The sequence below is a fragment of the Anopheles aquasalis genome, chromosome 3, assembly GCF_943734665.1.
Source record: "Anopheles aquasalis chromosome 3, idAnoAquaMG_Q_19, whole genome shotgun sequence".
Taxonomy (NCBI): Eukaryota; Metazoa; Arthropoda; class Insecta; order Diptera; family Culicidae; genus Anopheles; species Anopheles aquasalis.
The window spans coordinates 44,359,064-44,383,401 of NC_064878.1; the positions used below are offsets into that span (position 1 = coordinate 44,359,064).

The following is a 24,338-nucleotide window of genomic DNA, read 5'->3' on the forward strand; positions in this document are numbered from 1 at the left end:
ATCAGGCATGGTTCCGTCTCCGAGTCCAGCATCTCAGTGCAATCCGACTCTGCAAGAAAAAGGGACAAAATTATGGATTACAAAATGAATATCCATGCACCTTGGATCAAAATAAAACATCATACCATGGCCATTATTTTCCCGCGTTTCTCGGGTTGCTGTAGCTCCGTTTGCCACTGGGGTAGCAACCTTTGCGGGCACCGATTTGCTGGTAGCATTCTTGATCGCACTTATCACAGCCGCTATGAACGATTGGCCACGTTGTGGGGAGAGCGGTACATCACAACCGTTAGCGGTGCTCTTGGCATCCGATTGCGTCGAATGCTCCGGTTGTGGTCGACAGTTCTTTTGCTTCTGTTGCAGGTTCTTGTCCGTGAACTTGTCGGCTGTTTCTTCATATTCCGGACTGCCGTCACCACTGCTGGCACTATTCGTGTACGCCTCGTTGTGGTAGATTACGTCCTGCAGGGTAAGAGAGAAAACACAAAAATGGAATGAAAACATGGAAATAGTAGAATGCAATATGAAAGCTTTAACAATCTGCTAAACACGCCATTCTCAGGAAATCGTGAAGATGTGTAGGATGGTAAGCCGGCCTACTTCGCTGGTTTCTATGATTACAGGGTTAGTAGGATCTCAAGCGTATAGTTGAGGCGTTACGCTATGAAGACGATGCGTTACGGCATGCAAAATGCTATCGAATGAGAGCGGTAATGTTGTTCTGGCCGTAGTCCATGTGGTCTTTGGCTTCTGGTGGGATGGGAGAGGCACACACATGCAAATCACACTTTCGTTATAATTAATATTCTGGAGAGAGGATGCTAGATTGCTGACATGCTGCCAGCAGGGGATTCATATAGCAACAGTTTGGCGATAGAGTAGTGGTCATCGATGATGATGCAGCTCGGGGAGGAAGAAAATGAGATGCAGGCTGGAGCCAGGTGGAAGTTTCTCACCAAATCTACACACACACATACACACGCACACAGGCACTCGCAATCCGGTTTGGGGTTAGAGATTAGCACTGGCACTTACCGTATAGCACGCAATCGCTACGAGAATCAACAGACCACAGCATCAAAAGCATCCTCCCGCAACATGTTGCGGTTGATATATGTACACACGTGTCCGTTCGGGAGTGTTTTTTTAAGGGCGCATTGGATGCAATCAACAACAATAAAAAACCCAACAGCCATAGCCGGTAATGGGTGATGTTTTGCATGTTCCAAGCGATTTGCACAGACAATGCACATTGCCGCGAGTGCAAGACAAGATTCGCAAAAAAAAGATTGATGGGAGGGGCGCAGTTGGAGGGGAGTTTGGTGGATGGAATGTATTTTTGAATGTAAACACACACAGCACAGCAGTACAACCAAACAAGAGGTACACACAGCACAGTAGTATACACAGCAGTATGATTTACGAGCAACGGCCACCGTGCGTATTCGATTGGAAAATGGAAAAAAACAGAGAGGGGAGAGAGAGTTCCGGTCGATTGGAAGTGAAGAAGAAGTGTGTTAGTTCGGTGGTTTTACTGATGATGATGTTTGCATCGCATTTTACAGATGGCGAATGAGCCTTCCGATGATTTAGCATGTGTTAATTGGAGTTAAATGAAGTTCGAAACGAAAACGAAGCCACTACGAGTTGGACTATGAGAAAGGCTATAGCTAACAGACGCGGCTAAAACATCGGACACAAGAAGAAGAGGAAGAAGAAGAAGAAGAGCGGGAAAGATGCAACCGAAACTTACCTCGAGATCCTGCTCGGAGATGTTGTAGGATGCAATCAGCTGTTCGACCAAGTTATCCAACCGCGATCCCAGCCCCGACAAAGCGACGGATGCGCCCGATACGGCGGCTCCCTGTTGCAGCAGAATATCCTTCGAACGACTTTCGAGTGCATTGTATTTGGCCTGCATACCAAGATACTCTTGCCTAAAATACACAGCAAAGAAAAAGAAGAAAAGAAGATGAGTATCACGTCCGACAACACACCGTGGAGCGGTGTGGCATACCTTCGCTGCTCTGCAATCCGGACTAGATGGCGACACTCTTCCTGCTGCCGCTCGACGCTACACTCCTTCTGCTGCAGACACTGGCGTAACATGCCGATCTCCTGTTCGGCCTCTTTCAGCGCGTCCATGTACGATTGCTTCTCCATCTGCAGAAAGTCCTGCATTTCGCTCGATTCCTCCTCCAGTTCCGTCTTCTGGCGCAACAGTTCTTCCTGGTTCTTCAGCGAACGACCCATATCGATCTGCAGCGCCCGGCAGATGGACTGTAACCGAGCGATCTCTTCTTGCTTCTTCTCCAGCACGCTGCCCGACAGTTGCAGCTGCGATTCGAGCATCAGCAAACTGTCACAATCACCGGTGTCCGCATTGTTCGGGATGGCTTGCATCGATTCGAGCATACCGAGCACCCGATCGGTATTGTTCTGCAGCTCCTTCTGGGCCGTCAGCTTCTCCTCGCGTTCCACCAGTAGCTTCTGCTCGAGCGCGGTAACCGCTTGCGATTTGTCCGTCAGCTTGGCCATCAGCGTCGCGTACTCGCTGCTCATCTTCCTCAGTTTCTCCTCTAGCCGCTCCATCTCGCGATCGCGTATATCCGATTGCGTCTGCTTGCTGACCATCTCGACGTCGTCGATCCGTACATTCCGAGCATTGCCACCGAACGCGTCCGCCACGTCCTGCCCGGTGATGGCCGTCTGGACGCTCGTTTCGTGATAGATTCGGGTTTTCTGTATCATCTTCTTGGCCGTCGACGTCAGGCGCGGATGAGAGGATGCCATTTTGACGGAGCCGGGAGAAGAGGCTACACCATCTGCACCACTGCCCTTTGCTGCACCACCGGTGGCGGTCGATGAAGGTAGCTTCTTGATCAGTGACATCGACATCCGGTTGGACACTTGCTCGCGCGTTACCGAGTTACTGCGGGAACTCGGTGATCCACCTCCTGCCGCCTTCAGATCCTCGGCCGATCGTTCCTTTCTTCGGCGTGGTAAAGTCGCATAGCTAGAGACGGCACCACTCATCGGTAAGCTCATTGGCCCGCTACCCCCGGACACTTTACAGGCCCCATCGAGGGCCAGCATTCCGACGCGCGTTTTAATGGAAACTCCACATCCCTCCGGAACGGCAGAACTGGCCCGGGTGGACCTCGGTGTAGTGTTACCACCACTGGCCCCACCTCTACCTCCCACCGATGGCCACCGGCCATCATCGGTCGGTGTACCTAGCGGTGTGCGGCCTCTCGTAGTGGACGGAGTGCGGGACACGGATGCAGCCCGGTGGACAGCACCTCCCGGTGAATCCTTCATTCCCGTCGGCAGCGTATCCGGCTTCAGGGGGCGCCTCGGTGGTGGCATCGGTTTGCTCGGTGTCGTGACGATACGGTTCAAGCTACTGGCCATACTGGTGCTGGTCGAACCCGCAGCCGATTTATCCCTCGAGCGGGCCCGCTCTCGCGCCGCAGCCGCCACATTCACCGCAGAAGCCGGTGGCGTCGCTTTGAGGTTAAGTGAAACCGAGCGCCCTAGCGAGGAACCCCGGGAGCGGGAACTGCTTCGCCCACTGCTACTCGAGACGCTCTCGGTGGACTTGCGTGGCGAACGATTTACCGCCGGTGGTTCCTTCATCGCGACCTTCTTCTTCAGCCCACAGCCGGCGGTACCCTTCCGGAGCGACGAGCTAACCGGACCACCGGTCACGGACGAGCTTTCGCTACCACCCTCGCTGGCACAGTAATCCGTACTGAGCCGTCCACCGCCACACAGGACCGCCGTACTGCCTGTCTTATCGTAGATATCCGAGCTGTAGCTTATCATGCTCGAGTTGCACGACACGCTCATCCCGCCGGTTTCCCGTGGCTCCAGCCCATCCAGACCGCAGCAGCTACTCGCGTACCCGGCACTGTTATTGCTGAGGGCGCGCTGCAACATACCGGTATCGGTGAGGGAACCGGAACCGGCACCAAACTCGACGCCACTATCACTCCCATCGCCACCACCACCACCACCTCCAGTGCTGATGACGGTGGCCACCTCGACGGCTTCCCGTACGCCACCATCATCGACCGCGATGATGGAAAGGGCTTTCAGTTTTTCCTCACACCCGGTGAGCTGCGGTTTGATGAGCTCCTCGATGAGCTCGGTGCATGGCGGTGGCGCATCGTCATCCACGACCCTCGGCTCTATCAGCGACGAACAGTTGCAGTCAGTCACGGTGAACGAGCTGTCGGTGGAGGATTTCGTTGTGTTGCCATCCTGGTGTTGGTGCGGTGCCTGGAAGCCCTCCGTCGATCCTTGCTCCACCGATTCCGCCTCGTTTCTCGTCACATCAACCAGTCGTAGCGATTCCTCCTGACTGGTTGTGTCCTCCATGGTCGATTGAGTTGGTTCCAGCTGGTTCCACCAGAATCACTTGCACGCGGGTGCACGTTCCTGATCGTGTGCTAACCGTCGTCATACAGGGAAGCGGCCGTCTACGCACTGTCTGTTCATTTCCTCCACGGAAGCCCTTCGACTAGCTAGCAGCGGTGCCCTCGGTGATAGGTTTATCTGAAAAAAAAACAAAGCGCAATAGGGTATATAATTAGAAAGGGACTTAACTTGGTGGGATGAGGATTATTAGAAACCAAATAAAAACACCATAAAGCAACAAACCGTTGGGGGGGAACCATCGGTGTGTTTTGTTTTTTTTTTTGGCCAGGGGATGCGGCCATCACTCAGCGGTAAACATGAACCACGTTATCTTATCAAGATACACCAATGGCAGACGCAGACTCGAATCACTTGATAAGCGGACTGATGCGACAAAGATTGAACGTCAGCGAAGCGAAACGATTTTTATGTTCTAATGATAACGAACGATTCCTTTCCGGTTCTTCAATTCTTGTGAACAGTCTGCTGCTTCTTGCTCCGAAATCAGCACTTTCGCGATCTGTACTTTCGAGGTCAAGCTGCCACGGGTGCACTCGGTGCACTCGGTGCCGGCGAATCGGCTCCCATCATGCCATCGTGCCATCGTCATCAGCATCATTGCGCGACTCGCGATTCACCCTGATTCCCGGGTTTGAAAGTCACCGATGGCGGCACTGAAAGTTGGCTCATATTTCATGTCATAGTTTGGCCATTTCGTGCCGTCGTCCTCTCACTACCAACTGGCGCTCGCTGGTCCCACTGGCTGGAAAAGGCCATAAGGTACCGGCACCGGAATCAGCAAACAGCGCAAGGTACAAGATTCCGCTCGTTCGTTCGTTCGTTCGTTCATTTGATTGCCTCTCCGTTTGCCATCATTCTCCCTGTGTCCCCTTGGCTAGTGAAATTGCTTTTTAGCTTCGGTCACAACCCGCCATCGTGAGAAAGAAATATGAAGGAAAATGATGCGCAAACTCGGTCTGGAGGTCTGGTCTGGTGCAACCTGCAGCGCCGTGCACGATTTTCACATCAATCGGGTTTTACACAGAGCCATTTTTCGACATCGGAGTGCCCCACGGGTAAAGGATGATGATAATCTGTTCGAACTGAAAACGGTGAGAAGAAGGAATAATGACGAGCGTCTCGTGTGCAATGGTTTAATTTGAGGAGTTTGTTGAATGTTTTGAACCGGTGTATTGGTAACGTTGAGGTTGTGCACAAAGTACAGGAAGATTATGAGCTAACTAAAGCCCAAATGAACCATTATGACAGTAACGGGAGGTCATATGGATTGCAAAAGAACGCAGTTAAAGAACGCTCGAACTGTGGTGCCTGCATTTATCTGAAACAAGTTCGAAGATTGCGACCGCTGTTACCGGTCAACCTTTAACGATCAACGAAACCTAAACACTAGGGTGACAACACCGACAACGACAACAAAATCACCCCCCCCCCCCCCCTCAAAAAGGTTATTTTCTCTTTTCAGATTTCCGCCAAATGCCGGACCGGCATCCGGATTAATGCACGCATTGATGAATTGGCGAATAACTGTACCACCAGCTGGAGGGTTTAGTTTTCGAAAAACAAAAACCGACAACTTTCTAATATTTAAAATAAAATCCCCAGCCCCCTGCCGGGCCTCTCCACTTCCTGTTCCAACACCAGAGGGTCAGAGGAAAATCGTTTCATTACCGGAACCCATTTGAATAATCAAATGCGTACGCGAATAACACCATTGTTACAATGCCAGCCGGTGCTTCGCCGCAGTCAATTCGCGAAGTGGTTTCGCGCGGCCCACACTGGCCCAGTGTGGATTCCGGAAAGGCCCCGGGGGTCAGCAATGGGGTAAACACTCTCCTGTCCGTGCGCGGAAAAAGCGGAAGTGATTCGTTTTCGATTTTTAGCAATAAAGTTGCCAGTGGCGCTGCCCGGCGGTGGCCTTGCCTGCGCGTCTATATTGGCCCTGGAAATGGCATTCATTTCGTTTGCATTTCGGCATCCCTCGGTCTCAGGGAGATGCTAGTGAGAGAGCAGAGGGGGTTCGACAGTTCCACAGGAGGGCAAGGAAACAACAAAATCGCATTCGCAAAGTTGCCATTTTTAAGCGGATGTTGCCATAAAGGAACGGACCATGGCACCGTGCCTGGCCGGCCGGCGCAGTGAGTAATTAAGTTTTGAACCCAATTTCCTGTCCGGCGGCTTCGTGTTTGCTTGGCGCAACGGTGGAATTGTAAGCCCTGGGGATAAACTTGTGAGAGAGCGAGAAAGGGCTGCAGGAGGAATAGTTAATCTGGAGAGACAACCGCCACACTTTGCACCGAAATAAAATCCCCGGGAGTAGCATAAATGGATATCGAAACACGTAGCGCATAAGCGAATGGTCCTCGCATCAACTGTTGAGCGGCTCATCTTCATGCCTAGGGGAATTGGCGCTAGGAAAGATCAAGCACAGCCGTGATGGTGCGTGATAGACAACCCCGATGGACTGGTGGACCAAAAGAGTGCCGAGGAGCTAAAGATTTGTGGCAATCGAAAAACGTGATGGCCAGCGTGAGGCAACGAGTCGCACCACCGCATCCAACCGCGGTGGCAGATAACTTAATTATGCCGGCAATTTACGGTCGCAGCAGTTTGGGAATTCAAGGCTGGGCCATGGGACGTCGAAAACGGAAATTTCCAAATCAGAAGCGAGTAGTTGGCAAGAACCAAGGCAAGCAGAAAATGAATATTTGAGATTTTCTTTTGGATTAAAAATGCAATTAGTGTGAAAGGTACACAGCTTGTGATTGGAGGGTTTTGCTTTGGGATTGAAACATTACTTTCCATCGAGACGCTTGTTGGATAAACATTTACATTACTTCAATAGCCTCCAGACATTGTCCATTGCACACGAAATACAAACCATAAAAGCGACCAAAAATCACTTTATCTCCCGACAAAACTATGATTCTGTTGGACGAAATCATCCCTCTCTCTCGAGCATCGCGCAAAGGGGTCGTTCCATCACACGAATCGAACGGTATTCCCCCTAGTGGTTTGCTAGTTCGCGTGGTGTGGCAGCAGCTGCCAGATGCAGCCATAAATTCGGGATCGCATATTTGCACTACATCCCCTTCTCTGCGTCCCAGTACCAATCTGCTCGGCTTCATAACACTAAAGCCCCCCGCATGTGCATATGCTGCACGTGGCCATTCCATTCTTCCCGAGGGCGACACGGCCTGCCTTCGTTCTACTGCTTTATTATTTGCTTCCCGAGGTGGCGGCGCGCTCGGGTTCACTCCCGATGGAATTATAAGGACACGTACAATGGCCACCAAGGGCCGTAGTACCTTGTGTTCCTCCCTTTGCGCGTTATGCAGCAACCGATCGAACGGTTATTTCTTTTCTTCGGTGGACATCGTAGCCGCTGCCACCCGCATGCATATCGATTTGAAACGCCCTCCGTCCGTGTTGTGCTTTGTTCGAACGCTCACGGGTCGTATTCTGGGGGAGGGATTTACGTAAAAGAGGGCGACCAAGAGGGGACACGCACAGTAAACGCTTGCTTGACGATGTCTTCATCAATAGACAATATCATTCTGGATGCAATCATTTTCATGCAAAACATTTGTAAACGTGATGTCAAAAACATTCGGCTAAACAGTAAGAAAGAATGCCGTTCATTTTATGAATAACCATCAGCAACACATCTCAAAATGATTTGTAAAAATAAACCCGACTCGTCCTATTGTTCTTTTATATTTTCCTATAGACACAACGAAAGGTTTATAAAGGACAAAAAATTGAAAAATGATGAAGGAAATATCGATTTAATGGAATCTTGTTCAGAGCTGCACTAACAGCGGCAGTGAGAACCGCATAACCGCAAAGATGTTCTCCTTGATCGTTTCATTAGATCCACAATCAACGAAGTTGCAAATTAGTATGAATATAAAAAAATTTAGAGACATTAACATAGCATAGCATTCCAATAAAAATGAAAAAAACCGCTATTCATGCAATGCATGATCCCGAGATTATACATACAATCAATTAGCTACCCACTGCATTTGCCAGGTAGCTATTTCATGTTCAATTGAATGTAGTGTTGATTATTTTACCATTTTAAACAAATGAATCTCTGGCACTTTCAGAACTTATTATATTTCTATACCCATCAATAAATCACAGAATCATGCAATGTTTCGCCATACAAGTTTTAAACTACGCTCATAATTTCAGACACTAGCGAGTAGCGAGTCCTCCGAGGATGCTAGTAATTAATGTTTTCTCTACGCTCGTACATTCTCTCCACATGAACGCGAGTACCAAGTATCATCTTCATAATCGCCAAGGATGAGTTGTGCATATGATGTTGCAGAGCTCATAAAATGTTGCGAGGAAACATATGCATCGCCTCTCTCTCACAACTACGACAGTCACGCACCATTTGTTAACCTAAAACCAGGCGAGGGGAATGGCAGGTAGGGTAATCGTGATCATACACGACAGTCATTTGCACGCAGACGGCAACGACAACGACAACGCACTGACACCCCGGTTCCCGGTGCGGTGGCAAGATTTATTAGCATTAAACACTGACCATCAGGAGGTTATGCAATAATCCCGTCCCTCGGAGGTCAAGCGAATGAAAAATGGCCAACGATATCCCATCCGCAGTGCCCTATCCCTGATGAACCGGCAACTGAATCGACAATGATTCCCGTTCCTGACCACGACTGGAGTTGGATGGTTATCATATTTCACTAATTTCCATGAAAAATGTGCGAAAAGACACACCGATACACAGTAGTGGCCGTTCATCGATCTGCAGGTCTTCGAAAGGGAGAAAGGTGCACCGCCACAGGAATCTCTATCCGGACGGCGGGTCATGGTTCGAATGATGGTGTTGCATGCCAAAGACGTATTAGCGGCTAGGAGTGTAGAACCCATGGATTGAGCTGTTTACAAACAAACTCAGCTGGAGCTTGACACAATCTGGTTTCATTCCCAGACCGGGACCCAGGATGCGCCACGCCACGGTCGCATCTAACGACTCGTCTGCACGCAAACGGATCTTAATGGGTAGCAAAATGGGATGGAATTGCACAACGTGCTCACTCCCAGACTGAACAGAGCGATAGAGAAGATTCTGGCAGGGTCTAGATAAGAATTCCTAGTTGATGGTGATGGTGCTAAGTCGTTGACCCTTTTCCGTGACCCATTCCGGGGACCCATCACGCCACAATAGATTAATGGATTCCCCCGAGGTGGGGAATCGCCATTTGACAGATCTTTCACAGATTAGCTCGAGAGCGTGATGGCCACGTCGGGTAAGTTTAGACATCAGAAAACAAACCGACATGGATCTCAACATTCAATCTACACGCGCAATGGATCTCTCTCCCCGGTAGCATAATTGATTCGATTCGAACAGATCATAAGCCGCTAATGCGTAATTGCACCGGAGGAGGGTGATGATCTCTACCGGGAGGCTGAGAATTGATGTAACAAAGTGGAATTGACGCAAAACGGAGGCATCGGAATGCCAGCAGCAGTTGTACGTACAATGGAATCGATCATCCTTCAGTTACGGTAGCGAAAACAATTTTCTCCATTGCACAGCACTAACTATACACTCCCGGGCCCAATGCATTAATGCCTTCAACGAGCGCTCTTCTACTGCCGCACCAAGTACCAGCCGGGCCAGGCGCATTAAGGGTTAATTAGTTTATACGGCATGTAATAATACCCAGGCACCTCGCCAAAAAAGGTGCAAAAACCAAGAAGATATTGTTTTTGGGAAGCTCACCAACGCACCAAGCGTTCCAGTGGTCCAGTGCTGGGCATCGACCAAGCCGTGTGGAGTTTGCCATCGTAAACTATGACAAGTGACCTCGGTGAGACCGTGAACCCTCGATCGCCGGATCCGATGCCCAAAAGAGTGTTGCGATCGTGAGAGCAGCGCGTGCGTGGCCATGTTTGGCGAACGCACCAATTGGACCCCAATGGTGGTCGGTGGTGGGATGATCTAATGAGCCAATCCAACGCGACCTCCAGCAAACCGAAGTGTTTCGCAGATTGGTGGTGGCGTCATGCCAGACCACCATTGAGGCATCTGCAGGACGCGGGTCGAGACTCCGGATTGTTGAACCCTCCAAATGAGCATTCCGATGCAACAAATGCTTCAGTTCGTGGAGCTCATTGTTGAATAACCTCGCGCAAGGCAATAGCCTCAGCCGCAACACGGTAAGAAGATGAAGAACTTTGGTCTGATGAGATCGGACTACCTCGCGGAGAAGGTGGGAGAGGACTAGAACTAGAAGCCGTTGCCCTCTCGCAAGATCAAGTTTGCGATGTTTTGTATCCGGGGAATTAGCAAGCGAATCAACCTACAACTTGTTGGCCATTGTTTGTTTGATTGGCGGAGAATTTGTGACTCACGGGACACCGTTTATTACACAACACTTTCAATATTTAGATTTTAATAAAACATTTACCAAACCCAAAAAGGTCAATAGCCGCCGGCTGAATTGAAAAACGTGCCTTCGATTTCCACGTCATTTTACGAGCCGGTTTCGGATCTGTATTCCGGGGAGAATCGGTCGCTGTGCGTGACATTAATGATGTTACCGCAGTTCCCCTCAACCGTGAGCTCCGTTCCTGTCGTTCACTTTCTACTTTTCCCTTCAATCGCCGCCACGCTACAGAAGAAGCATGACCGTAGAAGCAGCAGCAGCAGCAGCAGAGGGAGAACAAGCGCTCTTCGCGAGTATTGCTTCTTCGGTAAGAGTGGCTCGCTCGCTCGCTCAGCCATCCAGAAAGGTGGAACCAGGAAAGGAGGGAAAAAAGGGTCTTCGACAGCTCCCTGCATAATAGAGAGCGGAGGATCGCGCGGAGGATCGCGCTGCGGAGGTATAATTATGGGGCCAGCGTGAGCGATAAAATACCTTCCCTCCGCTATCCCGGGGATGCTGGGCCCGATCGCGCTATAAAGTACGTCGAGATCGAAATATCATTCCACCGGCCAGCAGCGGGCATCAGCAGTTCGACCTTCACAAGGCTGTCCCCGGACGCACTTTCGGACGGGGTGTGTGTGGCTGGAGCCGCTGGAGAAGGAGTTCACGGCAGTTTGCGTGGTTGAGGTTTCTCTTTTCTGAACTCGCTCGCTCGAGCTCGTCGCTCGCCGTACATTCGTGGTGGCTATTTGTGATGCTGGACCCAATTTAACGGACCTCCGTCTTGTACAGGTCTGGTACCAAGATTCTCCAAGAAAAAGAGTACCAAGAGGAATTTTTGGTAGACAATGGACGACCGTTTTATTGTAGTTCGTGTGAGCTGCTCTATGACGAAAATGAACTTCTTGAAGTGTCATGGTTTGTCCGAAAAGCCATTTGGGGATCGGATCCGTAAGGATAGAACAATGTATAATTATCATCGAGATGATGCTTTTTCAACTGATGACCTTTGGTCTTGTTTGCGACATGATTTGTAAGCTATAGTAGAACGTCCATCAGAATGGCAATTAACGGACTGCCGCAGGGGGGTGTTCCCTGGGAGTAAATAGAACCTCCAGGTGTGGGCCGGTATCACCGAGATTAGATTCCCGCCAGGGTTAGAACGCACATCACCGGAAGCATCACCGACTAATAAACGTCGGAATCTCCCGATTCTTGCCTTCATTAGAACTCGAGTGAGTCACTAATGAGCGTCGTCATTTGGTTGTAAACCTGACTGGGAACTCCCCTCAGAACAATAGTCCATCTTCCCATGCTGGTGTTCATGACGCTGACACTGGCGCTCATGTTCCCAGCTCTGGACCCCGCTGAGCGAACAATTTAGCTATCAAAATTGGTCGTAAACTGGACGGCACGACCTGGAGGATGGCCGACTGACTGGCGGTCATTCCGCGGACCGCGCTAGGTCAACTGAAGTAACGCCAAAGTCACTTGTGTTAGTTCAACCATCATTGTACTCCTCCTGAGGAGGCGGTGGCGATAATGGGCTGATAGTATTGTCGCACCCGTTTCAGTGGCCCACCCCCGACACCACACCTCGGATTTATGGTCACTTCCGTTTGCCGGATTACGGATTTGAAAGTCAACGAATACTGAAGGGCCTCCGATTCGGGGTGAAGTGTTCTCTTCAACACTCAGGGCGACTGTTCTGCCAATGAGAAGAGAAACGGTGTGACGAGTGTCCTCATCTCGTCGTCTTGCGTCCCCAATTCGTGTGCTCCAATTTACCACACACAAAAAAAACAAACTCATGCACCCCCCCAAAACGCCGGAAGACATCCATCGAAAGCGTTTGTGTCTTGCATTCGACTTGGCGCGGCATCGCGACCAGTAATCGGGGCGTGTTGCGTGTGTCCATCAGGCGGTCAGCTCGAACGGAACGGAACGGAACGAAACGGAACGGAACGAAAACGCGATCGCGTCCACCGAGACCACCTTAGATAACGAACGAACGGGAAGTCCCCAATGAACGTATCTCTCTCGCCCAAAAAAAAAGGTAGCAACGGTCGATCGAATCGATTTTCGCCGGGGCTCCCTGCTCCTGGGGGTGTAATTTGGAGGCCCATTTTATGGTCCTAAATGAAACGATGCCATCCATTACGGCCGGTACCGGGAGCCCGGGCACCCAGGGGGTCTGTCAAATTAGCTCGCGATCCAACAACCTGAAGGCCTGCATCATGCAAGCGTGCGCAGGTGTTGCATAAAGGATTGACACCGCGGCACCGCGCCTCCACGGCTTTCTTCGACGCTTACGTCACAAAACATCACTCACTTGTGCTCGCGGTGCTGCGCTCTTCTCTGTCAGACCAGCGATCGAGAGCCGATTGTTGTTGTTGCTGGTCGTGTGACTTATGATGCCGGTCACGTCGCGGCTCGTCTTGTCTTGGCGCAGCATCCATGCCCGATAGGAGATCAGACGGCAGCGGAGGGTGTTGAGCAAAGCAGAACACCGTAACAAACAGCCACTGATCATGAGGCGGCAAATTAATGCATCACCCCTGCGTCCTGCGAACCCTCAGAGCTCCCTGTGTTTCACGCTGTACGCATTGAGCTGTCACTGTCCTCTCACCACATTCCATCGCGGTACGCGGGGTAGAATCGGTGTCACCGGAAAATGCGCATTCCCGTGGCCATATCGGTTGGCGATCGTTGCGATGATACACATTTTACCAACCACAGCACAAAACGGTGGGAAAATTCTGACATCATCACACCGCACACGCACGCACGCACGTGTAGTCGGAGGAACTGCCACCGAAACCGAACAACATCATCAACATTCGTTAGCATACAATGGGAGGCATTAAGTCGGCAAACCACCTGGTCGCCGCCACTAGCGAAGCTTCGTTCGAAGGCTGACTACAGCGATTGCGCCAACTCGATCGCTCGGAGGCTCGTTTGTTATACTTTATTTCCAACCAGAAAAGGCCACCGCACGGTAGGCTTCTTGCTCCCACTGGAGCGGACGATTGGTGAGCGCCGTGTGCGGTCCCCCGCCGGCCCGTGCGCATAAATATACATTTGATAACCATTTTCTCTCCGGTTTGGATTAACGAGCGAAAGACAAGCGCCAGGACGGTTTGCTATTCAAAACCGTAATAAATCCGCCCCCAAAAACGGGCCTGTCAGCAACGGTCCATGGAATGGGCGGAAAGAGGGACGCTGTAAATACATTTTTCCCGATTGTTTCTTCCCGAGCAGCCCACAGAGACCCGCAGTTTGTTCACGCAGCGTTGCGCACAGAAGAAGTGGAAGAGGAGAGAAGATGGCGTTGCTTTCGAGATCGCTTCTCGATGCACCGGCGCAAAACGGGTCCTTATCAAAACACTGTAATTGATCGTTTCTTTTTGATAATGTCAACGGAAAGGTTTGAGCAATTAGTAATGCCATGAAAGCAACACCAAATGTCACGAGGAAAGCAATCAATTTCTCAACAACATGCATGAGTGGTAGCACTATCTCTGATCATGAATCTCTGAAGCGTCCTTTTCAAACACATTTTGTAGCCTCGAAGTGTCAACAATTCGTACGGATTGTGAGCAATAATGACACCATCAGACTTTCTTTGGTTGAGAGAAAGAGAGAGGATGCATGAGTAACAGCACTCAGAAGCCCTTTTTCCCTCCATGTGTTCTGTTATCAGCGCACTAGAGCCGGTATCAAGCGGTTTTATGCATCATTCACACATTCGCGCTGCTTATTTCATCAAGTAGACCATCTAGAATCGACTGACGCCAGGGGAGGCCAGTCGGCCGCCCAGATCACACAGCTGCTCGACCTAGTTCTAGTGATTCACTTTGCAGCAGGCACGTCTCACCATCATCATCATCTACAACCCTTTATCATTTATGCTACCACTGCTGGTTGCGCCTGGCCTTCAAGTAAAATGGAATTATGCTCGTGAAGGACCGCAATTTCAACTCCAGACACTCCTGCACCTGTCGTCTTCAGCTTCCGGAACACACACTGAAGGTTGCTGCGGTGGCCACATTCAGGGCATTGTTACGCTGTGCTGTGTGCGAGTGCGAAGCGCTGCGAGTAAACAACAACACGACGACTTGCACCAACTGCGAAGAGTCTTGAGACAACAAGTGAGTGTGACCTTCCAGCGCGGCGAAGGAAGTAACGATTTCGAGTCGGTTAATTGTGTAATTTGATCATCGACGAGCACCAACCGATCATCATTATCGAACACCAGGTGGTAGACAGCACCCCCTAGAGACCACCGATCGACCTACAAACGGACGCCCTAGAGCGACAGATAGAGGTGGAGATAGAGAAGACAACGGAGCTGACATGATAACTTTATTCGTTGTGCGAGCGAAAGGAGCTCAAAAACCAGACCAAAACCGGCGCACACGACGCCGCATAATCGATGATCACACCTCACTCAGCCCTCAGCGCCTGCTGTTCAGACTGAACAACAACTGACTGACTGATCGCGGTGATGTCCTTCACCTGCGGCGAAACCTGCGGCGACCAGCAGATCGAGGATCGAGTTTAATTGAATCCTGCCATACATGGCATGGCTCACCTTCGCTCCGATCCTCGATCGTCGCCCTGTGGCAGCAGAATGGAAGCGGAGAAGTGAGCCACCAGATCTGACAAGCTGTAGCGACACGGCAAAAACGACGAGTTGGGATCATGGGATCTGCGATTCGTTAAAGTGGTGACGCAGAAGGCAACAACACACCTTGTCCTTCTCCTTCCGGGACAGCTCTGTCGATCGAAACAGAACAGGAACAGAGCCGGAGCTGTCCATTTATTCAACACCAGCCTGGTCTGAGACCAGGTTGTAGGCGAATGTATCGAACACTTCGATGGCATGGTCCAGTCATACACCAACCGGTGAATCACCGGTGCGCTGCGAGCGAAGGACTATCGAAGTCGGTCAGTCTCAAAGTCGGTCGATCGGAACTGGGAGAGAGAGAGATCGGTCGCAGCAGGACATTCACCGGGTATGCACTGGCGCGTATGGCATGTAAATCAGCATCACCAGCCCACGCCCTGGTGCACTGGAGTGTCGCCGACATGCGCCGCATAACCAAAGAGGCCTCCACCGTACGCGTGTTGACCCCCGTGGTGTTGCCTTGATTTCTGGACCACTACGTGATGCCGGGGAAACCGGATTCGTCGCGAATTCGGCGCGTTGGCGTGGTCTACGGTCAAGGACTATCGGCGCGTGGCGCGAAATGTCCACGAATTGAATGTTTTTTTTTAATGTTTTTCGACCACGAGAAGCATCTTCTGAGAGGCTACTGGGTCTGCGGATCCATTTCTAGGCGACATCTCTAGGATGGTTTCCAAATGGACTTAACACGCTTCTTGTCACAATCGCCCCGGAGTGACCGTAAATCTTCCAAACGTCAAACATCACCCTTCCTCGCTGTTCCCGTTCCTTCCTTCTCCACAATCTCGAATACAATACGCGATGTAGCACCATAAATAAGACAACCACCGGCGTAGTCGTGGCGCTTCCGACGAGCGCGCGTGCTTCTCGAATTCAAATTCTCGAACAAAACATGGCAACAAACATGGCTCGTGGTGGCACAAGACACCCAACTGCATCCATCACGGTGGGGCGAAGATCCCACGACGAACGATCGGGATTGGGATTGGGATCGGGAGATGGATTACGCTTGACACCATTTGTCTTGATCCGGGCCCTCGACTACCAGGCTGGCTGGTGACACAATTTATCTTTGGCTTTCTTTGTATTGATTCCGTGGCACCCGTCTGCGGACGACGACAAACTCCCTTCTTTTGCATCCGCTTTCATTCCAACTCCTCGCCTTCCGTTCGTCCATCGCTGGATTTGGTTTGGAAGCAAAACCACTTCCGCACGTCTGGGCAAACGAATGGAGAGCACCGACAGTCTTCGTTCGATTGATTTATGCTTGTGACCCCCCCGGAACACGGCAGCGGTGCACCGTTGTGGCCCCTTTTTGCCTTCAATTCCGAACGAGCCCGAGAACTTCTAGGATTTCTAGCTCAGCCATCCCGACCCGCCGATCGGAGTGAATGCATCTTGTACACCACGCACCGTGGGCTCGTCGTAACACACGATGCAGCACCAGCAGCAGCAACGGCAACTTTCACTCGGAACGGAAAGGGCAACGCGTACGTGAGTCGTGAATCCGGTCGGAGTAGGAACTAGTAGCGCAGTACAGGCCAAGGCCTTTGGCACCTTTAGCGGGCCAATTGATTTATTGGACCGCCAGTGGCGTACAGTCGATAGTGGTTTGCGTAGGGTGCAGTTTGTCCGGGAAAGTCATGATCAACGCAACTCTGAATCTGTGTAGCTTTTAACGCCAAGATATCCTCGATCGCCGCGAGTGGAAGGCAAATGCAAACCGGGGAGGTTTACAGTTTTCCGCTCACGCACGCGATATACCATCGCGGTGTATTCAATCCACCTTCTTGTAGGTCAATCCGCCTGAAAGTGCTGGGAGTAACACTTCAACCAGACGATTCGAGCAGGATAAACCCCGAAACACGCAAGCGCTGGAGGATCGCTCATCGCCTCCGAAACAATCTTTGGACACTCCCGGGGCAGACAGCACCATAAACTTCGACTTGCAAGGGGAAAGTCGGTCAACGAAAAGGAGAGTACGTGAGGGTGGCGATGGAAAGGATAAGTGCATCCAACCGACACATTAATGTGGCAGGGGGCCCTCGCCCAGGCTGGTGTTAATTTCTTTCTGCTCGCAATCGCAAACTAGCGGACAGTGGCTCCAGTTACCGAGTACCCCGAGAGCTAAGCTTTCGAGAGCGAGCCTCGGAAGCCTCGGTAATGCTTGGCCATGAAAGGGAAATGGTGTGACCGTTTAAAGTTACTCGAAGGTTGATTGAAATATTGGACATTGGTGCTAATAGGATTAACAATTGGATCGTTTGAAAGTTTCCATTTCCAAGTATCGGCAGTCCGTGGTATGAGTACGGCATCGCAAACGAAAGTAAATGGTAATGTTATGTTGAGCTGATAGCGAGTGATAACGAGTGCATCGCAGGCATTACAGGCACTGTTCATGGCCATGGAAAAAGCGAGAGAGTTCAAGAGCAACGGTACCGATAGGCTGTGCGACAGGAACAGGCCGGGGTTGTTTAACCAGGATCACTTCCAGCAACTGTCGCTGTCGCTCCGTCGCTTTGAGGCATTCGACATCATGTAGTATTCATCATGAGGCATTCGACATCGACCACCACTTCTACAACGATTATCGCGACAATAAACGTCCGGCCAGAGCGTGCGACGCCCTTTTCTTCCCATACATATACAACTCACGTTCGATCCGTCGATCACTCATAAACAGTTTTGCACGCAGCTGTCCGGCGGCCCGGCGGAGTACTTCCGGCCCTACGGCTGTGGTGTAGCTTCCGCACTCGGAGGACGCCGCCATCACAGTGTTGCTGGTTGCTGGCCACAAAAAAAAACCCCGGAGCGACATGCAAAGTACACATATGATTAACCGATACACCACTAACACACAACAGCCGTATAATTTCATGCTCCGTCGAGTGAGTTTTTTTTTGCTGCGAAGCTAACAGTCACAGCAGTAAGAAGCGGATAGCGTCTTGCCACAGTCCATCCCCATAGCAAACTGTGGAGCAAACGTTCATTTCCGCCACAAAACTCTCACTCACGGAGGAGGAGCGGAGCATGAGGTTTACATGATTGCAAACCGAACGCTGCAGCAGAACGGGTTGTCGATTATCGTCGTCGTCGTCGTCATCGTCGGTCAGCGTGCGTCAATCCTTCACGCTCACGCTTCACGCTGCTGCTGTTATCGTGCGATAGCGCGTCCAATACAATGTTGCACGAACGATCGCGTCCGTCATCGCGAGTACCTCAACAAGCTCAACATCGAAATACATCCTCCCTTTTTATTGTGGAGACTCTGCGTGTACATTGATTGATTTCTTCTGCTACACCATATTCTTGGACAGGGAAGAGGACATGATGTGACGGGCCATCACTCACCACTGTTGTGTGTCGGACCGGCTCTGTTCGAAGATGCACCACGCGTGGCACGATTCCACGCTATGCTTTCTCCACAGCGTCTCCCAGCTCCACGAGCAGTCACGAGAGACACACGTTGCTGGGGTCAAAAAGTGTAGCTAAATGACGCCAGATTCGTGCCGATCCTTGTACGGTGTTTGCACGAACCTGAAATCGAAATCGTGCTAAACGCCAAAGAGACGTTCGTCCGCCCGGTGTCCCTCTCTCGTAACGGAATCGGGATCCCGCGGATTGAATGGCCGTACACAATGGAGCGTGTTTCATATTATGTCCAGCAATTGAGTGGAACCGGGAGGGAGGGAGATGCTTTTCATCTCGTGATACCGGGATGTTACATTGCTTTTGTCTCCCTGTCCACATGGCCAGTTCCCCGGTGTCGATTCATCATCTAAAGTTCATCTTTCATGTGCGCTCTGCCCAGCATAATTGCCACTAGTATGCACGCTAACTTCACTTTCCAACACAAAGCCTTTTACTGAGATTCAAACACAACAAACAAAAAGCTAGACTTGACAATACAGACTCGAGTGCTAACACAAAACGATAGACCTCCAATGCTAGTGCAACCTTCGCATTTTCCGCTATAAACGGCAACACTTGCACCGTGCGAGGCCGCCACTGAAAAACCGCTAATTGTGGTCACGTTTGTGCCTTCCTTTTTCGTGCGATCCGTGGATCCGTGTTTGGTGTTTACATTGCTCCAAAACCCATCAAAACATTGGCCATATGCACGTGGAGTGGAATGCAGAGTGTCGATGGAGGAGAGAACGCTTCCTTACACCACCAAATGCTCGCTTTGCATAAATGAAGCGAACGAACGAACGAACGAGCTTTTGTCACCCAAAACCGGGGGAGACTCGCTGGCGACACACAATTGGGATTTCTTTTTCCGAGATTTCTTTCAGCGAATCACGGTCTGTGGCAAGTGGCTTGGCAATAGCACCACTTTCATCCCTTGACAACGTGACCATGGTTTTCTGTTCTGGCGAAGCGTTTGCGAGATGCCTCTCCAGCGTCAGCAGCAGCCAGTCGAGGGTGCCAAAAGCTGCAATCACCACCCGTCCCGCGAGAGGGACGGACATTTAGTGCCAGAGCAATAACGCTTCTTCAAAGAACACTTTCCACATAACGTGATGCGGTTTAGTGCCAGAGCAAAAGAGAGGTTTAGTTGCAGTTCCCGTGCGCCCGCGAGAAGTCAATGACTTTTAAATGTTAACGCGTTCACGCTGCTGCCTCCCTCGGACATTTGCATCCCCCTTTAACGGGAACCATCTGCAAACAGCGGACCGAACTCAGCGAGCTGTTTGGATATAAACAGCTCCACCACACACAACGCCCCCTCTGGGTCCTGTCCTTAACCGTCCACAGAACTTCCTCTTCCGGTGGATGGTCTGTCCAATTCCGAAAAGATCCGCATGCACCGTGCGCTGCATTGTCACGATTATTACACAATTGCATTCACCAACTGAATGGCCGCTCTGAGTCGCTTTTATGATTCTCCTTTTCTTTTTCTTTTTTGTTGTCAAGCCAAACGCTACTACAAAGCCCGATATGCCGCACACGTCATGGTAAGACGCGCATCACGCACCGCGAAACTGGGCGTCGTCCGCGTCGAAACCGCCTATAAGCACACACAGGAAATGCCGCTTCGCACTTTGCTTGATTAATTCCCCGTTCGACCGGCAACTGGGCTGGCTTGACGGAAGCAGAAGTGCTGAAGTGCTGCTTCTTGGCAAAGGCACCAATTGCATAAACAAATTGTTCATCGCACCGCGGCGCGGGGCATCCCAATCCACTCCACTCCACTTCATTTGCAGTAAATATAGTGAAGCAACTTATGCGCTCACTATCCATCATTCATTGCTGAGCTGCGACAGAGCAGAACGAGTAGAAGAGGCAGAGTTTGCTATTCGTACTCTATTCGATGTTCTTAACCGCATCAATGAGTCTCAAAGAGTAGCGTAGTTACACACATGCGAGCAGTTCCTTATTGTGATGCATGAACGCGGCAGCAGTTCATTAACAATTCGTGGCGTGAATTCGGAATAGACAAACCGGCACCGGCACTTCCTTAAGCGACGACCAGTTTGTGTTCAGTACATCAAATTAGGAGCGAGATTATTGTCTTTTGCGTCGCGACAACATGGTCGAAAGTGTTCTCGTAATGGGCTTGTAGTCATCATTAAAAAAAGCCGACTTTAACTGTATTCGCAGCGGCGTATTTGCCGCCTCATTATGGCCCCCAGGGAACCATGGTCACTTGAAATGGACTTCCGAAAAAAAAAACAAAACCATTCTAGAACACTTCCCCTCCGGTTAAAAGGTTTACCAAAACGCGTTTAGTTGGTTCGAGACTCGTAAACACAAAACAACAATTAACACACCACGCACCGTACGGTTGCGCGAGTTCACTTCAAATAGAGACAGAATTTATGACGTGTGACAGTGGTGGTGTTGACATAAGCGGATTCTAAACGGCCGCCACACTCAATAGAATAGAAGCAGACGGACGACAAATGGACCCCGCGATGATCGTGGTCGTTCGATTTGACCAAAGGCTCAACATTTGCACTTTTTCAACTATTGCAACTTCCAATTTCGGACCTCTTCACGATGTCGATTAGTAAATCCACCTCAGCTTTTCGAGGTGCGCGGGGTGGGGTTGTGAAAATGGCTTCGCGTGATCCTTTCGCCGGTTTCGAGAGCGTGGTCACCTCCCCGAAACGGTTTTGGACTAGTTATAGGCCGTGGCTCTCGCGCACCGATTACGCTACGGCTTCTTTTGGGGTTTTGACCAGCAGCAGCACGCTTGGCAACCACCACGGAATCAGTCAACCGTTTCGCACGGAAAAACCGAAATATGAACCAACCCGCACTCTAGGCCCTCTCTCTCTCTCTCTCTCTCTCTCTCTCTCTCTCTCTCTCTCTCTCTCTCTCTCTCTCTCTCTCACGCACACACCTGGAGTCGCATTTAATTTGTAACATTTTTTCCTTCATGTGGCCAAAAAACGAAAAAAGGCCCACAATGGACCAAGACGACCAACAGACAGACCGCAGGTGCGGGTTCCTCGCGCCGTTGTTTATGATTTCCACTGGACACTGGCGAACGGTGGTGTGCGAAGGGAATTGCATCGTGGTTTTCCGTTGGAAATAAGAAATCACCTCATTGGAGCCATTTTCCCGGTGACCACTAATACAGGGAGAGCGAGAGCGAGAGAGAGAGACAGCTAGAGAGAAAGGGAGGGAGAGAGCAACGGATTCGACAATTAAAGAAAGCCGTCACCGGCGAGGCTCGATTTCCGTCGTCGCTATCTCGACGTGGGGGAAAACGGTCTCGGAAAAGCGTCCACCGACAGTGAATAGCGGTAGTGACACAAATGGGCGGAAAAGATTTGACCGCAAGTGCCACCGGTGGGACCAGTAACGCTGCAGTGACTTGCATGAGGGAAATGGTACAGCACGCAACACGACGGAAGAGAGTGGTAAGCTTTTCAGGTAAAAAAGCAAGTGGTCACAATCGAAATGGAAAGGTCATCCTAGGTAAACATGATCGTACTGTGCAGTGTACAATGCAACCAGTCAGCAAATGCATTTTATGCACAAGAAAAGAAAAAGGAAACATCTTGTATCTAGTGAAAGACTTGATTTTTGGTGTTTAAAATGCTTGCTGTAAAATGCCTTTGCTTATTCATATTAAACCAAGAAAAACAAAATTAATGCAATCGATATTATTTATGGCAGTGCGATAGTTGGTATTATGATACAAATGATAAAAAATCCCTAATCAAAATTAAAAAAAAACACGAATTGGCATTCAAGGAGCTATCCTTAATCACTAGAATGTTAACCATATCGTAGTGCCATATCTTAACTGGATACATTTTAGTTTAAAAGTGAACAAAATTGAACACATCATTTTCCATCATTTTCTCCCCGCCAAATACCGCATCACCCTGAGACACCCGTTTAACAGCTCAAATACCACGCTCTCCTAGCTCCCTCTTTCAACCTTCCGTACTCACTCCTCTTTTCACCATTTTCTTTGGCGGCTATTATAAAATAATTGGAATTAGAAAGGAGCATCAATACCGTCCGTTGCTTCAACACTCGGCTTTTAAAACACGGAAGCCACGAAGAAGGCACTGCACAAGTGCCGCACAGACGAGGGCGATGCGCGCGCGGTGGCGTGATGGATTCGATTATTTACATAAAGCAATTTGCATGCTGTAAAAGGCCACCTCCGCTCCTCCTCCTGCTCGCCTCCTGCTACACACCAACGCGATCACGTTTTGTCTATTCGTTCATGTTTACAGGATCGGTATTAATATCCGCCATAAGGCTAAGGCTACAAGGCAGAGCTGATAGAAATTGACAAATTACTCCGCTTGTTTGCTGCTATCAACGTGCACTTCAGACGTTCGCCTCATGTTACAAGGGTTAGCGAGTGGCGTCCAGCGAGTGAGTAATTTGTCACCAGATTCGGTGGAATTTGAATCTTATCGGCGGCGCTGGCGACAGGGGTCTGTCCTCTTGTTGAAGCGGAATTTTATGTTCAATCAATTTCGCATAAAGGCTCATAAAAACCGGCTATGTGCGAACGCGCACAGCCGAGGAAGTCAACGAGCGAGCATCGTCTTCACGGTCTCCAATCACCTTTCCGAGCTTCAACTAGCTTGGATCACGGCTCGATTGACTTGTTTATCAGACCACGGCCGACCGAGGTCAAATATTTTAAACTGAATGATCCAAAGTTTTCAAATAGCTGCTCAGCAACTAGGCAATTACTGTTAATGGAATTAGAGACAATATAAGAAACAGAGGGCCATTAGATGAAGCAAGTTTCCACATTCCGGTGTTTGGTTATGGTTTATCCAACGAGATTAAAGAGATTAGCATAACACCAACATTAGCACACCACCGACTTGCGTCCGATACCTCTTTCTTTGTGTCTGAGGTGTAAGAGAGAGAGAGTGCTGCTTGCCTGGGGGCCACTAAAATTTTCATAACTTGCTACCACGACCACGGCAAGGGGAGGAAAAACTCAAAGATGGAAAACCCAGAAAAAGATTTGGCCACTGGCAGGGGGCCGCCACTGACCGAGATATGGGTCTGCTTCAAACGTTTCCCTCACCCGAGTGCCACCAGAAGAGCGGCTGGCCAACAAACACGCCGATGGAACGATGCCAAAACGCACTCAAACATAAAAAGGGAGCAGCAGAGCAGCAGACCGGCCCTCTCTAAACACACCATTCAGTGCGCATCACGCAGCATAAATCTGGGTTCTCATCGTCGTGTAGGATGGTAACGAACACACAACACTGCACCCGACGCCCGCTGTGTGCTCTGGTGCCGCCTGTAGCATGCCCATCAAACATGCATGCTGGGGAGCATCAAGCGAGCGA

The 24,338-nt window shown here is 50.3% G+C and overlaps 1 protein-coding gene across 1 annotated transcript in view; it reads right to left on the reverse strand.

Moving 5' to 3' along the window:
- The window catches only part of LOC126574206 (uncharacterized), a 43,692-nt gene that overhangs the window by 3,965 nt on the left and 15,389 nt on the right, over positions 1–24,338 (reverse strand). The window contains exons 2-5 of the mRNA XM_050234259.1: positions 2,018–4,560; positions 1,754–1,937; positions 126–462; positions 1–49 (exon numbers count right to left, since the gene is read on the reverse strand). The exon at positions 1–49 is cut by the window's left edge and continues 582 nt beyond it. Of these exons, the coding sequence (XP_050090216.1) occupies positions 1–49; positions 126–462; positions 1,754–1,937; positions 2,018–4,383 (2,936 nt within the window). The 5' untranslated portion in view covers positions 4,384–4,560. The remainder of the gene's footprint in view (positions 50–125; positions 463–1,753; positions 1,938–2,017; positions 4,561–24,338) is intronic.